General features: G+C 44.0%; 2 protein-coding genes across 6 annotated transcripts in view; one reads left to right on the top strand and one right to left on the bottom strand.

The window, feature by feature from the left end:
- The window catches only part of MAP3K13 (mitogen-activated protein kinase kinase kinase 13), a 210,427-nt gene that overhangs the window by 59,244 nt on the left and 128,959 nt on the right, over positions 1-22,224 (top strand). The window contains exon 1 of one of the 5 annotated variants that reach the window (XM_056819877.1): positions 20,939-21,264. The exons of 3 other annotated variants lie outside the window; for them this stretch is intronic. The gene's annotated coding sequence lies outside the window, so the exon portion shown is untranslated. Of the gene's footprint in view, positions 1-20,938; positions 21,274-22,224 lie in introns of those variants that run through there. One more of the 5 variants, XM_056819875.1, reaches the window with a different exon arrangement.
- On the bottom strand, positions 18,063-21,082 carry LOC100027023 (disintegrin and metalloproteinase domain-containing protein 8-like). The gene has a single exon (XM_007486197.2). It carries the CDS (start codon positions 21,030-21,032, stop codon positions 18,228-18,230), a length of 2,805 nt encoding a protein of 934 aa, XP_007486259.2. The 5' UTR covers positions 21,033-21,082; the 3' UTR covers positions 18,063-18,227.

The raw sequence follows: 22,224 nt of genomic DNA, 5'->3' as shown, positions 1-22,224 counted from the left end.
TGAACCTGAGTCCCCAGAACGCCTTGCTTAGCCTCTAGGAGGAGGGAGAGTTTTCCTTTCCACCTTTGCCTATTTTCTGAAAGGAGCCCTGGACTCCTCTTTTCACAATAAAGGAAAAGCAGCTTGGTGACAGACTGGCAGAAGCAGATCCTCTTGAGGCCTGCAGACTGGATCCAAAAACCACAAATGCACATCAGCTACAATGGATTGTACTTGCTTTGTTAAAGATTTCCCAGTGGCAGTTTAATCTGGTTCTGCTCTGCTTGCTGCAGAACTCGGGGCAAGGCCTCCTTCATTGGAGGGAATCTGTATACCAGGAGTTCCCCAGGCTGATGAAATCACAGGTCCTTTGCCTAGTTACCACCCCCCCCCCCCAATTTTTGTTGCCAAGAAACATCCCATGTTGGTAAAAATGGCAAACAAGGAAGCAATGGAGGCATTCCCAGGCACTTCACAGTTTATCTTCTGGGCTGACCTTCCCCCCAAAGTCTTGTCCTCGGGAGCAGGCAGCTTCATTTTCTCTGCCATCCAGTGTTAACTAGTGGATTAAATGTTCCACAAATTCTCCATTTCTGGCCAGGATTTCAGCGTTCACCACTTCCATAATCTTTGTCCATGGATGAGTCCCTGACCTCAGGCTTAAGAAGGCTCTTCTGTCTCCGGCCTCCCCAAATGCCTCCTCCTGACCTCGTTTCCCCCCCCACCCCCACCCCCAACTCTTACCCTCTGTCCTGGCATCAATTCTAAGTCAGAAGAGCAGCAGCAAGGGCCAGGCAATTGTGGTTAAGGGTCTTGCCCAGGATTACAATAACCAGAAAGTATTTGAGATCAGATTTGAACCCAAGTCCTCCCATCTCCAGGCCTCACTGGGCTAGCTCGATGCCCCAGTGCTCAGGCTTTCTGCATTCCCTTTGGCATCAGCACTCTTGATGGCAGTCTCCCTACGTTTGAGTGGGAGCATCTTGGGGGCAGGGAATTGTATCAGCAGCACACAGGTGCTTGTTGTTTTGGGGCCATTCCCTCATCTGGCTCTTGGTGACCCCGTGGACCAGAGCTCTCTGTGGGGTTTTCTTAGCAAAGATACCAAGATGGCTTCCACTTCCTTCTCTTTCCACTCTTTTTGTCAGGCCCAGAGCCACCTAGCTAGGAAGGGAACCCAGGTTTCCCGACACTAGGCCAGGAGCTCTAACCACTGAGCAACCTCTTAGGAGGTGTTTAGTAAATGTTTGTTGTCCGACTGGTGAGTTGTAACGGCTCTAGCATTGGAAGCTGGATGTCTCTCACCCTCCACGCAACTTCTTGGTCCTACCCAAAGCCAGTTCACTAGACACTTGCAGGGGGACTAGTTTGTGTGATGCTGGCTTCTCTCCCATGGGTCCGATTATCATTTTTCTGAGGCAGCTCCCAGAGCCCTCCTCTCTATGTAGTCTCAGTTCCACATGTTAGATTTAAATTAGTTTTGAGCATTAAATAGTTGTAGATAAGAGAGTGGGAGCCATAAACTGTGATAATTAAAATGTTTGGGAGAAAAAGGGAAATATATAACAATTATGACCGCTGAAATATGTTTTTTACTGTGTCTTGGTTTTATATAAATATAAGATGGTCGCCAGGGAATATATTCCCAATTTATGAATATGCCCAAGCCAACTGGGTTTTATAGAGAAATTTAATTTATAATACACTGATTAATCAATAGAAAAAGAGAGAAAGTAAGAAAGGAATAAGAATGAATGAATCAGTCAGTTGGTTTTATCACTCACCCAAGATCTCTCTAGGTAAGGCTTCTCATGCCAACCTCAGGCTCCACCTTCAAGAGAGCCTCCTTTCAAGAAATGTTTCCAGAGAATTCTCCTCCTGACTCCTCCTGAGTTCACCTTCCACAGCCTCCTTCAAGACCTCTCCAGGAGCTCTCCCTTCAGGACCTCTCTCCTCTCAGCCAGCCTTCAGAGCATCAACCTCCTCCTCTTCCTCTGTCCTCAGACCCTGCTATCTTTAAGCAAACAATCTAAGTTCCCTCCCCTGTGCCAATGGTGGCTCTAGATTAAACCAGGACCGCCCAGAGGTCTGCCCCCTTTGCACATGTCTCTTGAAGGTCATATTCTCAAATAATTAAATCTTGATCTTTGCTGCAGCCCTTCCTAAATCCTGTTACTCTGAGTAGGGTGGAGATTGTAGTTTCCAAGACCTGGTTCTGTCATTCCAAGTATCTCTATTGTATCAATTCTAAAATCAATCATGACACAAGGAACTTCCTGTTCTATGCTTAAGCATAGGTCAAAGCCCTTTCCATTGTTTAGCAAAAGGTTTCTGTCCTAAAGTCGTCTTAAGTAGGGAGGAGAAGGATCCTCCCATGCCAAGGAGTTTCACATTCCAATAGAATTCTTACTATCAGTAGGAAATTTTTTCAAGTATGAAATTTCCCAATGGGGAAATTTCCAACATTCATAAGTCTAAGAAATTTTAAGGTTTACACACATCAGCACCCACCTACAAGATCCTCCTTGGCGTACTCTCAGAATCTCGTATTTAACATGTCCAAAATGGGACTCTTAGTCCAGGCTGATGAAGAGGGACAGCAAGGAGGGCCCATCTTCCTGGGAGCTCAGGCCATAACTGAGTTGTGGATGAGATTACACTTAAATAATTTTGGACTTTGCTCTAATATTGGAGGGGAGGAGCAGGAACCATTGACTGCTATACTTAGGACCTTCTTAAAGGCTTTCTTTGCACCTTACAAGATAGTAATAATAGAGGGGAAATATTACGTGCATTAGTTTGCTTTCTTTGATCTCAGTTCTCAAGAAGCTGATCTTGAAAATGGTCTTTACCTTCAAATACAAAAGGGTTATTTCTTGAATATAGCCTATGCATTAGCAACATGGGTATCTCTTAGTAATTAGTTAATTAGATCTGTACTTTACTTATCATGACAACAGAACCAGTTAAGATCTGCTTGTAAGCAGTAAAAATTAGGCTAAGTTCCAGCTTCTGGGCTTTATTCAAAAATAAGTAAATTTATCATGTTGAATCTTCATTAATAGAAAATAATTTTTCATAAGCTTCTTTAGGTGTTTTATAAACTTATTGGGGCTGTTTATAAATCTTATTGAATATATATTATTATTCTCCATTACAAAGTCTTGTTAGAGTGTTTAAGTTGCTTTACTTTCAAAGTCCTGAGGGAGGAGGTTGCTTTTATTTTGCTTTTGTTTTAGTGTTTAAAAATACCAATTAAACCTTTATTTTAAATTTCTTTCTTGTTCTTTTTTTTCCTCTCTGGAATTATTAGTTTGTGAAAGTTAGGCCCAAGATCTTCCAGCCACTCCATGTAAAGGCAAAAATGAATGGTTGGACAATAATTTTATGAAATTATGTGGTCGCCAATATTTATTATATCTCGAGTCGGAAATTTATTTAGAAATATTTACAAAATGGAGAGGAAACAATAAAGTAGAGAAATGTGAAGAAGTTAGAGAGGTTATTTATCCTATCAACTAATATGTTTACTCCAGGTCTGCTTAATCCAGGCAGAGATTAATTAACTCTCAACTAGGAAGGTTGGTGGTAACCATGTAACCTCCTCCAAGAGGAAAGCTAGTCTCTCAGGAAACTAGAAAAGGAGTCAGCCTTTCATTCACCCAACAATATAGTCCAGGAGTCAGAGTCTAAGTTGAAGCAGAGCTCCAAGCCACGGTCTCCAGTGAAACTCCCTCAAAGACTCTCCCCAGTCAGAAGACTATCTCCAGAAGACAATGTCTTCAGACTATCTTCTCAAAGAACTCTGAGGGAGTTTGGGGCTTGATTTTATGGTGAGTTATTGTCCCTTCCCCTTCTTCTCAGGGGCCAATCACAATTTCCAAGTTGTCTAGCATTTCCCAGGGGGAAGATTCATGTGGGATTCATGCCTCTCATCCTCAGAAGGTGTCAACTCTTATCAAAGGCCTCTGAAGGTGTCAGCTCTGATCATAGGATTCACAAGTTTGGGATCCATACTTCTCATGTTCAAGGCATGGCTCAATATGGGTGCCAGGACCACATCTAACTTCTACCTTTTCCACTGAGGATTGAAACTGTGACAGTACAGTGTAGCACAAGTTGCAAGGAAAGGAGCATGCTCTAAGAAAGGGCAGACTCAACCAGATCCAGCATGAGCATCAATTAGACTGAAAAACTATAAACTTCCCCAGGGCAGGCCAGCCAGGCCTGCAACATGCTATCCTCATATTCTAAGAAGCAGCTGAGCTGGCCCCAGGCACCAGAACAGATCACAGTCCAAGCTTGGAATAACACTTCACTCCAGGAACAGAGCTAAGCCTCAACATATAGACATGGTCACAAAAAAAGTGCCCCAAAATGAGCAAAAAGTGAAGAAAAAACCTGACTCTGGAAAACTATTTCAGCAACAGAGAAGATCAAAATGCAGGCTCAGAAGAGGACAGCAATGCAAAAATGGAAATGTGTGAAACCTCAAAGGAAAATGTGAAAGAATGTCAGATTTAAATGAAACTCTTGGAAAAGGTTCAAGAGACCTAAAAAAGGAAGTACAAAACCTCAAGCAAGAAAATGGCTTCCTAAAAAATTAGGATTGGAGAGAGACTAATGACTCCATAATACATCAGGAAACAATAAAACAAACTCTTAAGAACAAACATTAGCTTCTGCATCAGTCTTCACTCAGAGTTCTGATTTGTAACAAGTTATCGTATCTTCAGAGCAGGGCTTTTCTTTGTTTCATTAATGCTATTTAGTTATTAATAATGGCCCCATTGTGTGATTCTGGGAGCTCTAATAAGGCTAAGAAAAGCCATAAAGTGCCATATATATGAAGAAATACTTATTAAAGAATGAAGTTCATTATCATGTGTGATTTTCCGCTCATGGAAGGATCACAGAGAATAGATGTCAGGGCTCAGGACAGAACCTTGAGAAACATTTCTGGTTGGAGGGCACAATCTGGAAGAGAATCTAGCAAGGGAGATGCCAGGAGAGATGGTTTCCAGAAGAGAATATGAAGGAGGAGAGAGTAATCAGCAGTATCAAGGCTGTAAAGATGCTTGGGCAGTTTTTTGGGACCCTCCACCCTGTTGGGGGTGTTCACCCTGAGTGTAGCGTGGTCGAGTTCCATTTCTTATATATTGTTGTTGGGCATTTTTTGGGTAGTATCATTTTCTGTATTTTGAGCACTGTCGTTTTGATTGGCATTGTGATTCCTATAGTTATTATTCCTAAAGGTGTTATTATTTCTTCTTTCCCGTAGCCAGCTCCTACAGACTTTCATTGCATGGCCTCTCTTCCCACAGAAGGGGCATATTAAGGGGTTTTTTAATGATCTATCTGTGGAGAATGAGGATTAAGAAAAGCCATTGGCAACTAAGAGATCATTGGGGACTTTGGAGGGAGCATCTTCAGTGGGATGATAAGGTAGGAAGCCAGATTGTAAAGGGGTTAAGAGGAGAGCAGAGAAGGTGAAGGCGTCTATTGTAGACGGCCTTTTGGAGGTGTTTCGCCACAAAGGGCAGAAGAGATAGAGGACAATAGCAGGGATAGAAGGATCAAGGAAGGGAAAACATGGGCATGTTTGTAGGTAGTAGGCAATGAACCAACAGAGAGGGAAAGACTGAAAATAAGCCATGGATTTCCCCTTCTTCCCTCTTGCTCATTTCTAGTAACTCGGATGCCTTTGGCCACCCCCTCCTTCACCCATTTCCCAGGATGAAGTGGCCTTACCTCTGACTAAGGCATAGCCATTGAGAAATACGACTCATAAAGTTGTCAGTTCCAAAGATTTTTCCTCAACTTGTAATTTTTGGTCATGTAAATTTTTTAAAGTTTTATATACTTACATCCATCGATTTTGTTTTCAATACTTTCTTTGTTGAAGTTAAATAAGAATTCTCCTCTCCAGAGTTATGATGATATATGACTCCATTTTCTTCTCATTTTAAAAATAGAACCGGGGGCAGCTGGGTAGCTCAGTGGATTGAAAGCTAGCCCTAGAGACTGGAGGTCCTAGGTTCAAATCTGACCTCTGACACTTCCCAGCTGTGTGACCCTGGGCAAGTCACTTGACCCCCATTGCCTAGCCCTTACCACTCTTCTGCCTTGGAGCCAATACACAGTATTGACTCCCAAGATGGAAGGTAAGGGTTTAAAAAAAAAAATAGAACCACCTTGGAATTTATGGAAGTAGATAGTGTGAAATGTGAATCAAATGCTATTTTCCCCCATACTGCTATCGAGTTTTCTCAACAGTTTTTGCAGAATAAGGATTTCATTCCTCCAATTTTGGGTAATGTTGGATTAATCAAATAATAGAATCATACATGGGGGACAGTGGAGAAAGTGCCACCTTAATAGATGAGTCTGAGAGACTCATCTTCTGAGTTCAAATTGCTGTGTGACTCTGGGCAAGTCACTTAACCCCGTTTGCCTTACTTAAAATCATCAGGAGAAGAAAATTGCAAATCACTCCAGTGTTTTTTTCAAGAAAACCCCCAAAAGGGTCACCAAGAATTGGACATGACTGAACAATCACAGCAAAATCTCTTATGTGACCATGGCTCTCATCCTGGATGATCTGTTCAGGTCTATTCATGTCTTTTCCTATTATCTCAGTAGTAAATAGTTTTGATGAGTGCAGATGCGTAGGATCATAACTTTGCCGTGTCCATTTTATGTGCCCCTTAATTTTTGTTAGAAGCATTTTATCGGTGGCTTCATCTAGATCTGCGTATGTCTTCATAGGTTACCTTACAAGTACATCCCAATTTTGTCTTTATTCTAATTTGTATTTCTCTTACTAAGGATGTCTCTGTCTCCCTTTCCCCGCCACCTTCTCTCTCTGTCTTTGTCTCTCTCAGCCTCCCTCCCTCTTTTTTTGGTAGTGATATTTAGAAGTGATGGGGGCAGTGTGTGTGTGTGTGTGTGTGTGTGTGTGTGTGTGTGTGTGTGTGTGTGTGTGTGTTATATCCTGCTGTCTTACTCAATCCATTTCTTACCTAGATATTTTTGATTTGAGACTTTTGCATTTTCTAAATATACCTGAACATTATCTATTAATAGAAATGCTTTTACCATTTTATACTTATCCCTCATTACATATAAAGCGAGTTCTTTATTTCAAGTAAGTACTTTTCATCTCCTTAAGGAAAAATCCTTTCATGCCTATCATTTTTAGGGGTTTTTTTACCTTCTGTCTTGGACTCAATACTGTGTATTGGCTCCAAGGCAGAAGAGTGGTAAGGGCTAGGCAATGGGGGTCAAGTGACTTGCCCAGGGTCACACAGCTGGGAAGTGTCTGAGGCCAGAATTGAACCCAGGACCTCCTGACTCTCAAACCACTGAGTTACCCAGCTGCCCCCTAATTTCTGGTTTTAAAAACACAAATGTGGATCTTTTACTTTGTGAATGTGCATGAGAGTGATTAGGGACCTTGACCAATTAAATCCTTCTTCCTCCAGACTACTTGATGAGATTTGCCCCAAAGGAGTAAGTGGAATGAATAATCCCATTTGTGTTCCTGTCAGATTTTGAATAGATAATTTGGGAAGAATGTGAAAGGGTAAGGGGCTCCTTTTGGGGAAGTCTAGCCACAGATTCCAGGAGTAGGAAAATGGGAGAAGCCCAAGTGTAAAGAAGGAAGTTTTGGACCTTTAGGAAATCAGAAGTCTCACCATCTGGTTGATGGAAGTGTAGAGCAACTAGCCATTGGCTGAATGAAAGGTCCGCCCCACCCCTGAAGGTCTCTGGGTAGATATACTGCCAACTCACCAGCTGGGGCAATGGCGGCTCTGATGGTGGACTGGACTCCCTGCCAGGGTCCAGAGGATGCCAAGAGGATGCTGGGAATCTTTCCTGGATTGTTTAGAGGCCCACATTCTTCAGCTCTGAAAGGCAGGCTTCCCGTATTAAAGAATCCAAGACACAACAAAAACAGCAACTCCGACTAGTGAGCTAATCAAACCAAACTTTCGGCAGTGTTGGAGTATTTCCTTTTGGACATGGCAAACAACCCAACTGAAAAAATTCAATCCCCCCCTCCCCCACCCCCGAGCACCCACCCAAATGATCATGACAAGCCTGGTCTGAGTGAGTAGTAGGGGATGCCGCCGATGTGGCTTCATTCTTACTCAAGAGTAAGGCGACGTGCCCGCATGGCGATGCCCAACCCATGGGTGCAGGTATGAGCATTTTATAGATTCCTGATACAAGACCCCCTCCTCTCTGTCCCGTACCCCAGGATCTGGGTGCGAAAGTCTAGCCAATTAGAAAATGACAGGTTATATAGCATAAGCTTCATCAGATCTTCCAGCAGGCAGGGGAGAGGCTATGAAGAGGTAGCTGTGTCCTCCGGAGCTGCTCTTTCTGGCTCCTAAAGGTCAGGGGAGATAAGGAGGTAGGAGAGCCTAATGCATTGCTTCCTTGAGCTAAGTGGCCTCCCAACTCACCAGGCCTGTGGCAATAACAGAAAGTCCTTGAGGCCCCTGTTATGGGGTTCAGATGTGTACCCCTGGGGTTCGGGAAGGATACCTTTTGCAAGAATGCACGACTCCAAAAGTTAGCTTAAAAACAAAGAGAAATTTATTAGTTTAGGGAGTAATGTTGAGAATGGCTGGGAGGATAGTGAGGTGGAACAGCAAGATGGGGAGCAGTTCCTGGGAGGACAGCATGGATGGAAAAGCTGTTCCCCCCCCCCCCCCCCCCCAGGACATCAGTTATGGGGATTTTATACTCTTTCCAACAGATGCTGTCATGGTGTGGACCTGACCTAGAGCACTAGCCACTCAGGCATTTGGTGGGGTGGGGTGGTCATCTGACTGGGGTCTGCCTGGAGGCATAAAGATTCCTTAAGGGACAGATATCTTGGGATGGAGCCTGATAGGATCCAGGTGTAGCCTGGAGGTGCTTCTCTGTCCATATTGAATCCAGAGGACTATCAAAGGTAGATAGTCATCTCAGGACCCTGGTGGGGGGAGGGGGGGTCATTGGGTGTTTCCAGGTTCAGAGTCAGCTGATGGAAGGGAGGGAGGGAGTTTCCCTGATAATAGTTCCCCTGAGTTTCTGGGGTACAGTGCCCGTGTCACCGCCACCCTGAGAAGAACAAGTTACGTCTTTTCTCTCCACAACCCCCTTCCCCATAACTAAAGAAATCATTGATGGGAGTTTCCAAACTGGAGGAAAAGTTCTTCTCTGTGAAAATGTGGACATTCCTAGAAGTGCTGCCCCCCCCCCCCCTTGGAGTAAAGTTAAAGGAGGGAGAGAGAAGGCCCTGTTTATCCTACTTCACGAATATGAACCCATTTATCTAGCAAAACTAATAATGCAGATGCTGTGACTACCACACCTGGAAAGACCCTTTGTTATCTGCTCAGTCCACAGCAGTAATGAACCCTCAAAGTGGAAGAGGAAAAAGAATTTGGTAACAGAAATATGCAAGTGGCTAGCTGCTGCCCAGAATATAGATGAGGGCTCCACAGTCCTGCAGTTCAGCCTTAGATTCCTGGATATGAACAGCAGAAATTATAAAAATACAAATAGCGTTTTTTCAATAACAAGTTGCTTCTTTCTCCCCCTCTTGTCTCTGTCTCTGTCTGTCTGTCTCTCTCTCTCTCTGTCTCTCTTTCTCTCCCCCTCTTCTCTCCCTCTTTCTCCCTCTCCCTCTCCTTCTCTCTCTCTCCCCCCCTTCCCTCTTCTCTCTCTCTCTCTCTCATTCTCCCCCTCTTCTCTCTCCCCCTCTTCTCTCTGTCTCTTTCTCCCTCTCTCCCCCTCTTTCTCCCTCTCTCTCTTTCTCCCCCTCTTCTCTCTCTCCCCTTCTCTCTCTCTCTCCCTCTTCTCTCTGTCTCTTTCTCCCTCTCTCTCCTTCTCTCTCTCCCCCTCTTCTCTCTCTCTCTCTCTCTCTCTGTCTCTCTCTCCTCCCTCTCTCTCTCCCCCTCTTCACTCTCTCTCCCTCTTCTCTCTGTCTCTTTCTCCCTCTCTCTCCTTCTCTCTCTCCCCCTCTTCTCTCTCTCTCTCTCTCTCTCTGTCTCTCTCTCCTCCCTCTCTCTCTCCCCCTCTTCACTCTCTCTCCCTCTTCTCTCTGTCTCTTTCTCCCTCTCTCTCCATCTCTCTCTCTCTCCCCCTCTTCTCTCTCTCTCTCTCCCTCTCCCTCTCTACTTTATAGTTTTATTATAATAGGTTTTGCCCAAAGTTTATTAGAATAAACTTGTGAACATGTTTGGTTTTTAATGCCCTCTTTCTTTCAAAGAAGCTTATTAATGCCCATTTAAACTTCCATCTCTGAAATGGTTTCTTTAGATTACCTACATATGTGTTTGCTCCTGCCCCATTGCTGGGCCTAGCTCTCCGTCCCCCGAGCTACCTCGCTGGCCCTACTCTTTTTTTTTAACTGTTTGTTATTTGATTATCAAAAAAGAAAAGCTCTTGTATCTGAGAATTCTCCTATTCAGACCTCACTAGCTGTGTGATATGGCCAAGAAATGAACTTATCACATTCCTCATTTGCATTATGAGGATCATAATACCTAAAGTACCAACCTCACAGGGTTGCTATAAGGGCCAAAGGAGGCAATGTACATAACACATTTTGCCAGTCTTCACATGCCATGTAAATGTTAACTAGTATTACTGTTTACCAACCGAATTATTGTTTTGTTCACCGTTTTTTTCCCTTTATTTTCATAATTTCCTTTATGCTTGCTTCCGGTTTGTTGACTTCATTTTCCAAATTTTTACTTGCAAACTTAACTCATTAATTCCCTCTTTTTCTTTCTTGTTAATGAGTGCTCAGGGATATAAAGTTGTCTCTGAGTCCCGCTGCCTGTATCTCATAAATTTTAATGTGTTGTATTTATATTGCTATTTTATTCATTACAATCTGTTGGTTTCTAGAATTTATTCTTTTACCCTAGCAACAAGTCATTTTTAGTTTCTATGTAGTCCTGCATCACTTGATAATATTTTCCTTATTCTTTTAATTGCATTATCATCTGTAAATGGAGCATTTAAAATTTCCGCCTTTCCGAATTTATCTCATATCCCTGATATATGATCAATCTTATGAATATTCCATGACTATTTACAACAAAGTCTATTTCTCTTTTCCACTGAGTTTTATATCATATATCATATATCAAGCCTAATTTCTTCAATACTCTATTTACGTCTACAGATACTTTCTCGATTATCATCTTGTTGGATTTATCATATCCTATTAGTTGGATGAGTCTCATTATTGGTTCTCCATTATTATTCTTCATTTTAATTTTTTGTATATAAAAGTTAACTTTTACTTTATAAATTTGGGTTAAATGCCACCAAATATTAGCGTTAAATATTGATGGATTATAATTGTCAGTGGCCATCTTGTCAGCCCTTGAGGGAAAGGATTATTTTTTACCTCTTTTTTTATCCTCAGTGTTTACCATCATACCTGGTACATAGTAGGTACTTCATAAATATTTATTGTTTGAGTGATTGTTTAGACAGTACACTGAATTTTCTCATTCGGCTTCAGTTTTGTTAAATGTCATCACTGCAACTCTAGGTTTTTTGCAGTAGGGTGGATTATGGGAAAATTTAGTCCATCCTATTATTTTAAGATCATGATTTTTTTGTAGACAGTATATTGCTGGCCTATTCTTGGGATGTTTTCATCCATCAATTAATCTTTTTTGGAGAAAATTTTAACCAATTTTCAATGAAGGTTGTAGATGTTCATTTGTCCAATCCTCTTCCATGGTGTGATAAAATATTTCTCATTTCTAAAATTTGGTATAAAAATAAGTATGTTATCCTTGTTTAAGGCAAGACTGCCTCTCTGAAGCCCCTTTCTTTGCATTTTTTCTCTTTATTTGTCATACTTAAAATCAGCTGGCTGAAACCCTTCTCTCCTCACTTTCCTTTCTCTCTCTGCTCTCACTGAGGCACTCAGTAGTTAACCAAAGGACACTGTTGCTTTGAATCCTAAAAGAGAACAACTCTTCAGTCACCATTTGTTGGATGAGTCACATCTGTTTCAGAGACTGTGCAGAATCTGCAAGCCTGCTAAGGTCCATCCTCTCCATAAAGTAATTACCACTGAGTAGCTGCAAAATGTCAAGATTTGGCCTCAAAAATATTTTCCTTTCCCCTTAGAAACTGATTTTTCCCTTAACCCTTACATGTTTTACCTTTTTACATATCATATTCCTGCTGCTCTTATTTCTCATGATTGCAGAAAAATCTGGTGAAATGCTAATTGCTATTTATTTTTCCTGAGTTGTTTATTAGATCATCTTATCATTGTAGTCTTTAGAATTGTCAGTGATATATCTAGGTAAATCACATTTAGGGTTTACCCCATTAGGAATCCATGGATTCCTTTTATTTGTAAATTGTTCCTAGTTTGAAATATATCTGAGATGACAGTATAATTTCATGAAATATAATGGTAAGATTTTTTTCTTTGCTATTTTTGTAAATCTGTTCATTCTTGTTGTCTCATCTTGCTCTATTCTTCAAATCCATCACTTTGGTCTGCATTGTTGCCGAATTTATTTCCAGTTGAATAATTTTGAGTGTGGAGAATGGATGAAATGAAAGTAGGAAAAGCCTTGAGATGGGGATACCAAGTTGGAATCTGTGCCAGGGTCTATTTGAGAGGGGGATGACGTCCTGGGCTATGTCAGTGGTTGTGTCAGTGGAGAGAAAGGCCCACATATGAGAGTTGATGTATAAGCAGTGACAAGACTTGGCCACAGATTATACCTGGGGGAGGGAGGCAAGGAGGAGTGAGGGATTGGGGATAGCAGCAGGCTGGCACACCTGAGTGATCAATAGTGATGCTCTAGACAATTACAAGGAGGTTCTGAAGAGGGCATGTTTGAGGGACATGACAATGGGCTCTGTTTTGGACATGCTGAATTGTGCTCAAGAGCCATATTGGCATCTCTTCCTGCTTCAGGGACTCTCTCTGCTGGCACGCCTCCCTGCCCCCCTTCTCACTCTGCAGTAAGTAACAAGTCACTCATTTTGCCCAAACATAGGAGGAAAAGGCAGAAAAGTATTCTGTCTTCTGCCCGGGGCAGCCCCTGGGTTCGAGACCTGCAGAACTCTGAAGATTCTCAATTATACTCTGCCCTAACTCTGAAAAAAGTAACATATTCAGTATACCAGAGAAGGTAGGGTAGCCAGATGGTACTGCAATAGATAGAGCATCACAGGCTAAAAACGAACCTACAAAATTCAACCATGGCGTCTTTATTGTAATCCCTCTATCCAAGGGGCATTAATAGAAGTGGAAGTCGCTACAAAATACATAAAATATCTGGGGATCAGCCTAACAAAAGAACACTGAATAACTGTACAACCAAAATGACAAAAATCTCCTTAAAGAAGTAGGGGACACCTAATAACTGGAGGAATATTTGCCACTAGTGGCTGAGCCATGCCATAAATAAAAATGACTTACTGAAGTTAATTTACATACATGACTTAAGCTACCAAAGGACCAGATACTTCATGTGGAGGAATAGAAGTTCTAGAACGTCAAGGGAAATAATAGAGGGGAAGATAGCAATGAAGAGACCTTTCTAGACCTCGAACTAGGATATGACACTGATTAAAAACAGATAAGTCAATGGAATAGACTGGACAAGGGAAAATGAAAAATAATTGAATGTAGCCCCCAGCATTTGAGAACTGAAAACATTTAAAATCTGCTAAATACATTTTATATCACAAAAATGAGATGCAGATAATTTATCTTTAAAGAGGTAAACTCTTGAATAAACAAGGATTAGAGATGATTACAAAAGATTAAATAATTTAATTACATGAAACCGAAAGGCTTTTTGCATGAACAAAATTAATGCAATTAGGCTAAGGGAAGTCAACTGGGGGACAGGAAATCTTTCCATGATTTTCAGAATGGCTTTTCAATATTGTTGCTTTCCTAGTTGTTTTGTTTGTTTGTTTGTTTGTTTGATGCCCAATTCATTGATCTGCTTTTTTTTCTTTTGTTGATGAAAGTGTGTGTATACATATATATACATACACATGTATGTGTATATATTACACACACGTATCTACAAAGGTATATATGTATGCACTTTACACACACACATCTCTATATGGGCTACTTTGGCCATTTTTTAACCTTTTGGGGATACATTCAAAAAAGTTTTAGTATGTTTTTCTCAATCTTTTTTTTTTTAGGCAAATATCTATGGTTTCTAAATTTTGTTCTTTGACCCATTAATTTTAAGGATTAAATGACTACCTTCGTTTATATTTGAATCCTTTCTTTAAATTCTTTTTGTTGATTATCATTTTTATTGCTTCATGATCAGTAAAGGTTACGTTGAATATTTCTGTATTTGTTTTATGTCTTTGTATCAAATATCTCTGATAAAGAAATGTATCACAATGGGGGACTTCAGTGTATTCCTTTTAGACCTTGGCAAAACTAACAAAAAGACAAATAAGAAATAAGTTAAGGATTTGAAGAGTATTTCAGAAAAGTTAGATACAATAGAACTATGGTGATTATTGAATAGAAATAGAAAACAATATGTATATTTCTCATTTATGTATAGCACCTTTATAAAACTTGACTGTGTCTAAGGCATAAAAAAGTTACAATGCAAAATAAAAAATATGTCGAATTTATAAAATGAGGAACTTTTTTATAGGAAAAAAAAAAACCCAAACCATTATCTAATTTGTTTATTAAGGGCTAGGGGGACCAAATTCCTTATATCAAAAATGAAAAAGAACTCAGAACAAATGAAGAGAAATTATTAGAAGCCACTTTAATCAGTTACATGTCAACCCCCAAATACCATTTAACCAAAATGTATAGATATTTACAAAATAGAGAATATCCAGATTAGCAATATAATAACATGACATTTAAATAACCTGGTGTCCGAAAGAAATTGTACAAATAAACTCTAAAAGTGAAAAACCAAACCAAACCAAGGGTCAGATGGATTTACAATTGCATTCTATCGAAGACTCAAAACAATTAACTCCCAATTTTATATAAATTTACAAAAATTAGCCGAGTGTCTTTACCATGTTGGATTTATGCCAGGTATGTAGGGTTGGTTCATTATTAGGAAAACAAACATAATAGATCATATTAATGACCATTAAAAAACATCATATCAATATCAAAAACAGAAAAGTTTTTTTAAACAAAATATAATACAGTTTTATGTTAAAAACCCTGGAAAACATAGGAATAAAATGGACCTTTTCTAATGACAAACAATATCTATCTGAACCCAGAGCTCGCATTATCTGGAATGGGGAAACCCTAGAGGCATTAAAATAAGAGCAGGACTAAAAGAATAATGTCCATTGTCACTACTATCATTGATAGTATATCTATCGATTGTTACAGTTAAAAGAGTGGTTGCCATAAACTGTGACCGCGAAAATATGGCTTCAAGACAGCGTCTTGAGTTAAATCAAAAATAAAGTAGTTGCCATGGGAAAAATTCCCAAATATGAAATACCCAAGTCAGCTGGGTTTTATGGAGATTTTAATTAATACAAATTAAGGAATTAATGAAAGGGAGAGAGAGAGTAAGAGGAAATAATGAGAAAAGGCCTAGGCCAGCCTAGGCTTAAACCTTAAGAGAGAGATCAGTCAGTCTTTAATCACTCACCACAAGATTTTGTCCCAGCAAGACTCTAGTGTTCAGAGAGACCCTCCAGTTTAGCTCAGGAAGCTCCACTTCAGCTTCCAAGGCTCAATCCTCTCCAGAGGCCTTTCTGACCTCCTTTTAAAGAGAATTTTCTCCTATGTCACCTCCCCTAAGTTTTCACATCTACCAATCACAGTAGACTTTTTCACAGGAGTGACCATTCTTAATTCACATCTTTTTTAGTTCTCAATTTCTCTGGTTAGACTAAAACTTCACACCTCTTTTGTTAAGCTTGTCCCTTGCAAGTTTGCAAGTTGCCTGACCTTCATAGGTACTTAGCACCTTTTTGTATTAGATCTAAAAATAGACCCAGCTTAAGGGCTTTTGCCTTACTATAAGTATGGATTAAGTGCTTTTCATTGTTCAGTAAGGAGTTTACAATTTTATCTTCCCCTAAAGTATGCCCAAGTATGGGTGGAGTAATGAAAGTTCTCACATACATTCCTGACTAAGTACCTCCATTGTTTAAAATGGGGAATAGCCTTAACCAAATGTTCTAAGGTAGAGTCTGAGAATTTTTTAAGATTCACAAGTCTGAGAAATTTTAAGATTCACACTATATATATGTATATATACATATATATATCATGATATCATGATATAGTTCTAGAAGCACTAGCCGTCACAACAAGACAAGAAACATAAGGTGAGAGAATAAGCAAAGGCAAATAAAATTCCTTACTTTTGTAGATATTAGCAGTTTGTTCAGAAAACCTTAAATTTAATTAAAAAGTAATCAGAGCAATAACTTTAATTAACAGTTAAGTAAACTAAAAAATCACGTCGTTTTGTACATTACCAACAAAGCCCAGCAGAAAAAAGATGGAAAACAAAATTTAATTCAACATCACTGCAGAATATAAATTATAGCAATGTACTTATCAAAATACACTGGAATTACATGAATATGACTACAAAACACTCTGCAGAATTAAAGGAAGGGAAATAATTGGAAAGAAATTCATTGCTCATGCTTGGGCCTTGCTTATATAATAAAAATGATTGTTGTTGAGTCATTTTTCAGTCATGTCTGACTCTTCTTGACCCCACTTTGGAGTTTCTTGGCAAAGATACTGGAGTGGGTTTGCCATTTCCTTCTCCAGTTCATTTTACAGATGAGCAAATTGAGGCAAACAGGATGAAGTGCTTTGCCCATGGTCACACAGCCAGTAAAGTCTAAGGCCAGATTTGAACTCAGGAAGATGTGTCTTCTGACTCCAGGCTGGAAATAAATAATAATGAAAATACTTCCTAAATGTTATGATTCAGTGCCATACTAATTGCTAATATTTTTATACATACTGATACATGCTAATTTTGGTAGTTACCAAAAGATTACATTATAGGGACTATACAAAATCATTACAGAGTTCTTCCGGAAGAATAAAGGTCAAGAAAATTGAGGGAGATAAAATAAAATTTAAAAACCCCAAAATAAAAGCGTATCAGTTGGATAATGATGGAAAATTATGGTTTCTAAATATAATGTTATGGCTCTAAGAACTGAAGGGAGAAGGATTCAGAGAAACCTGGGAAGACTTATAAGACTGATACAGCATCAAGAGAGTAGAAGCAGGGAACTATTTCTATAATGACCCCAACATTTTTTTTAAACCCTTATCTTCCATCTTAGAGTCAATACTGTGTATTGGCTCCAAGGCAGAAGAATGGTAAGGGCTAGGCAATGGGGGTCAAGTGACTTGCCCAGGATCACACAGCTGGGAAGTGTCTGAGGCCAGATTTGGACCTCCCATCTCTAGGCCTAGCTCTCAATCCACTGAGCTACCTAGCTGCCCCCTTTGGCCCCAACATTTTAATGCAAGTCCACTCTGGAAGAATGGACAATTCTTCTCCGTGCAGTGACCAAGGAGAACTCCAAAAGACTATATCCAAAAGATGCCACCCCCCACCCCAGGAGATGGATTGTAAGTGCAAAACAAGTCATATCGAGACCCAACCAATATAGTACAATTGTTTTGTTTGACTATATCTGGTTGTTACAAAGGAGGGCTTTTGGGGTGAGGAGGCCGGGAATAAGTTGTCAGAATAAGATCAACAGAATAATATTTCCCCAAATGGAGTCTTATCATTTTTATTTTATTTTTATTTAAAACCCTTGCCTTCCATCTTGGAATCAATCCTGTAGGTTCCAAGGCAGAAGAGCGGTAAGGGCTGGGCAATGGAGGTCAAGTGACTTGCCCAGGGTCACCCAGCTGGGAAGTGTCTGAGGCCAGATCTGAACCCAGGACCTCCTGTCTCTAGGCCTGGCTCTCCATTCACTGAGCTACCCAGCTGCCCTGTCTTATCATTTTTTAAAGACTTAGAAAAGAGGAGAAGGCAGTTCAGAAGGAAACAAACAGAACAATGTTGGTATGACCATATTAAATTTAATTTGTATAGATATAGTTTTTAAACAGGAAAAAAACTTAGATTGGGGGTATTGAACATCAGGCCGGATGGCCGGCAGCGCCTGCACCGGAGCCCCATGCCCACCGTGACTTTTCAAGGATGCCCTACCATGCCCCCTGGTAGCTAATAGGTGGGGGAGAGACTTGAGGCACTGCGGCCCTTTCCCGATCTCCACTTGTAGAGGACAAAGACCAGGATGGCAAGTATGGCCAGCAGTGCCAAGGCCACTAGGACACCCACCAGCACTCTCCGGTCTTTCAAGTTGAGCGCGTGCCTGGACGTCTCCTTGGTGCTGGCTCTATAGGACTCCACCTTCTGTTTCACCTCGGTGAGCTTCTGCTGGCACAGGGGGGGCGCCCAGCCGGGGTGGCAGTGGCACTCCTTCTTGTGGTTGCAGACCCCCCGGCCGTTGCACTTGCTGGAGCAGTTCTTGGGCCCGTAGATGCTGAGGTCCCGGCACTGCTTCTGGAAGCACACCTTGTCCGTGCCGCACTTGGTCCCCGTGGCCACCATCTCGAAGGGGTCGTTGTTCTCGCTCTTGGTGATGGCCAGATCGCACTTCTCGTGGCCCAGGAGGAAGCTGCACAGCTCCCGGCTGGAGTGCAGGCTGCTGGGCCGGGAGCAGAACAGGAACTCGCACTTGTTGAGGCCCTGCTTGGAGGGGTAGAAGGCTTCGGTGCATGCCTTGGGCATCTCGAGCAGGTAGCACTTGTCCGTGGACAGGTCGGCCTGCAGGCCCCAGAGGGCCTGGCACTGCTGCTTGTAGGTGGGGCACGAGCCGTTGTAGCAGTAGCCGTCGGAGCAGGGGCTGCCGTTCTCCTTGTACACGTTCTCCGGACACCTGGGATGCTGCCCGTCGCAGAACTCGGTCAGGTCACAGGCGTTCTGGGCCTCCCGGCACACTTGGCCGGCTGGCAGCACCTGGCACGCCTGGCAGCACTCTCCCTCCGTGCACTGGGCCCCGCTGGCCAGCCTGCAGGTGTTGGGGTTACAGCACTGGTTCAGGCACTCCCCGGGCAGGCCGCAGTCGCACTCCTCCCCTCTCTCCAGGAACTTGTTCCCGCACACGGGCGCCTCGCTCATCTTCTCCAGGTTGGGGTAGTTGTTGAGGCAGCTTGGGGAGAAGATGGTCCCCCAGAGGAACTTCTGCAGGTTCTCTTTGCTGCAGCTGCTGAACTTCCTGGGGAAGACCATGCTCCAGCCGCCGGTCATGATGCAGCCGCCGTGCTTCGTGTCCTCCTCACACTGGCAGCCCGGCACGTTTTCGTCGTGGTCCATGCCCAGGTTGTGGCCCATCTCGTGCGCCACGCTGGTGGCCACTCCCAGGGGGTTCTCGCTGTAGTCGTGGTTGACGCCCCCCGAGCCCTCGGTGCACATGGAGGCCAGTCTGCCCATGCCCACGATGGTGCCCTCGAAGCTGACGCCGGTGATGAGCTGGGCGTTGTCGTGGCTCTTCTTCCCGATGAGGTGGCTTTCCCGCCAGCGCAGAAAGCTGGCCAGGGCCGAGTGCACGTTGGAGTTGATGGCCGCCTTGTCGGCCTGGTCCCATATTTCCAGACCGATCAGGACCACGCGGAAGTTGATCTCCTGGTACAGGCGGTCCACGTGGTTGACGATCTCCTTGACGCGCTGCCGCACCGTACTCAGGCTTTTGTACTTCTGGTACTCCGTGTTGTCCACCACCACGAAGAGCTCCACGTAGCGCGTCTCCTTGGAGACGGCCCCGGTTTTCCAGTTGAGGGGCTTGCTGGCCGCGGCCATCAGGGTCTCCAGCTCTCCCTTCAGGCTGACCTTGCTGACTCCGCAGGCGCCCTGCTTCTCCTGGAGGCCCCGCTGCCTGTAGATGGCGTGTTTGCCCTGGTCCCTGGGGGGCTTCGCCCGGGAGGCTTTCTCCTGAAGGTGGCTGCCGTGCTTGCTCGGGGAGGCGTTGTGCCTCTCGTGCTGCCCCTGGCTCGAGCCGTGCCTCCCCTGGGTGCCGCCGGGCTTCTCCCGATTCTGGCCCTGGATTTCCGGCGTGCTGCTCGCCTTGCCCTGGGTGAGGCTCACTTTCTCGAACAAGATGTTGTCTCCCTCCAGGAGGCTTCCGGTGGTCCCCTGATCGCTGCTGCGGGGCTCCTGAGTCGTGCCAATTCTCTCGGGGTCGCTGCCCGGGGCCTTGGCCGAGCTGCTGCTCTGCTTTTCCTGAGTGAAGCCATACATCTCAAGGGGGTTGCTGGATTTCTCCTGGCTGCTCTTGTAGGCCTTGTTGGTGCCGTGCCTCTTCAGGGGGCCGCCGTGCCTCTCGTGGGCGCCGCCGCGTCTCCCCTGGGTCAGGTTACGTCTCCCCGGGGAGCTGCCGGCTCTCTCCTGGAGGCTGCTGTGTTTCTGGTGCTCCAGAGGCTCAATGAGATGGACGGTGGAGCCGGTCTTGAAGAAGCCCCGGATCCCTCGACACGTGCTCACGCTGGCCATGGAATTCTGGTGCTCTTCCACGTGCCCCTGGTAGAAGCAGTGGTGCCCCGGCGGCGGCTTGGCGGTGACCTCCGTGCCGTTGGCCAGCGTGTAGGTCTCTGTGTAGTCCGACCCGACCAGGTGCCTGTTTTTGCGGAGGTGGAGGGTGAAGTTGTTGCCTCTCAGGCCCAGGAGGTAGCGGAGGGTCTCGGGATACGGCGTCGCGCTGGAAGAGAGTTCGTCGAGAGCCCCCGAGACGGGTAAGCGCCGGGGCCGGACCACTTCATACTGGTCCAACACAGAGGAGCCCTGGCCCTCCCTGAGAGTACTCCCCAGACACAGGAAGAGGAAGCAGCCCCAGAAGGAGGGGCCGTGGGGGCACATCCTGGCGAGGGGAGACTGTCTGCCCCTTCCCTGGGAACAAAGTCCTTCAGTCAGTGCTGCTGGGCCCGAGATGTGGCCTGGCGAGGCATGCTGCGCCACAGAGCCTGGTCTCATGGCGCTCACCTCCAGACCCTTCTCCCCTCCCCCTCCTGCCTTGGCCGGGATCTACGCTGACCTCACAAAGGGCTTCTCCCCCGGCAGCCCTGTGAGGTGGGCAGCGGCATCAGAGCCAGCATCCTGCAGCCCTTCCGTCCGGCACGTGCTCAAGCCCCTTGTTGTTTCTCGCCTTCCGAGGTCGCCTCGATGGCCGTTTTCTGCGATGTCCGTAGGAGGGGCCTCCGTTCCTGTGTGTGGGGTTGGTTCGATCCTATTCTTACTCTCTGTTAAGATCATCACCATCTTTTCCATGTCTGCCACTCTGTGCCCACCAGGATCTTTCCTTTGGCTCAGTTTTCTTGGCCCGCTCATGGGGAGGAGGGTGGCTATGACTTTGCCGGCTGGCTTTCCCATGTCTTCTTCCTCAGTGACGCCTTTTCTTTTAACCTCTTACCTTCTGTCTTAGAATCGATACTGCATGTTGGTTCCAAGGCAGAAGAGCAATAAGGGTTAGGCAATGGGGTGAAGGGACTTGCCCAGGGTCACATAACTAGGAAGTATCTGAGACCAGATTTGAACCCAGGACCTCCATCTCTAGGCCTGGCTCTCCATCCACTGAGCCATCCAGCTGCCCATCTCAGTGATACTCTTGAAGCCAAGGTCCCTGGAATCGTAGGATCAGCATCTCTTGGACTTAGGGCTGGAAGAGACCTTAGAGGCTTCTCATTCCTCACCCTCTCCCACCCCAAGCCCAAAAGTGACTTCAGTTAGTTCTCCCAAGGTAATATAGACCAGCAGAGTCTGCCTCTGGACTGCAGTCCCTTGAGGGGCAGGGTGAGCCAGTGGAAAAAGCCTTGATTTGATGATGGAGGCCCAGAGTTCAAATCCTGGTTCCAGCTATGTGACTAGAGGCAAGTAACTTCTGGAGTACAACGAGGTTTAGCTTATTCTGTAAAGCAGAGGGAAAAGCCCTTGTCTAATCCATCTGTTTCAAGGTGGTTCTGAGGCCAGCGCTCGGGAGAGCTCGAAATCATGTAGGATTCAAGTTATCGTTAAAGTCAAACCCCTCTACACACACACAAACCCACAGAAAGGCCCCCGCTTAAAGCTACAGTTATCTTGTGGGGTAGCCCCTTTCTGTGGTCAGAAGTGTAGTACTCTCCTCCCCAAGTCCCTGGATTGGGCCAGTAGCCTCCCAATGGGTCTCTCC

The sequence above is a fragment of the Monodelphis domestica genome, chromosome 2 (assembly GCF_027887165.1).
Source record: "Monodelphis domestica isolate mMonDom1 chromosome 2, mMonDom1.pri, whole genome shotgun sequence".
Lineage (NCBI taxonomy): Eukaryota > Metazoa > Chordata > Mammalia > Didelphimorphia > Didelphidae > Monodelphis > Monodelphis domestica.
Note: the sequence above shows the minus strand (reverse complement) of the source record. Positions and strands in the feature narration are given on the sequence as shown.

Coding starts and splice junctions, on each gene's coding strand:
- LOC100027023 (XM_007486197.2), bottom strand. CDS start 21,032: ATGAGACCAGGCTCTGTGGCGCAGCATGCCTCGCCAGGCCACATCTCG.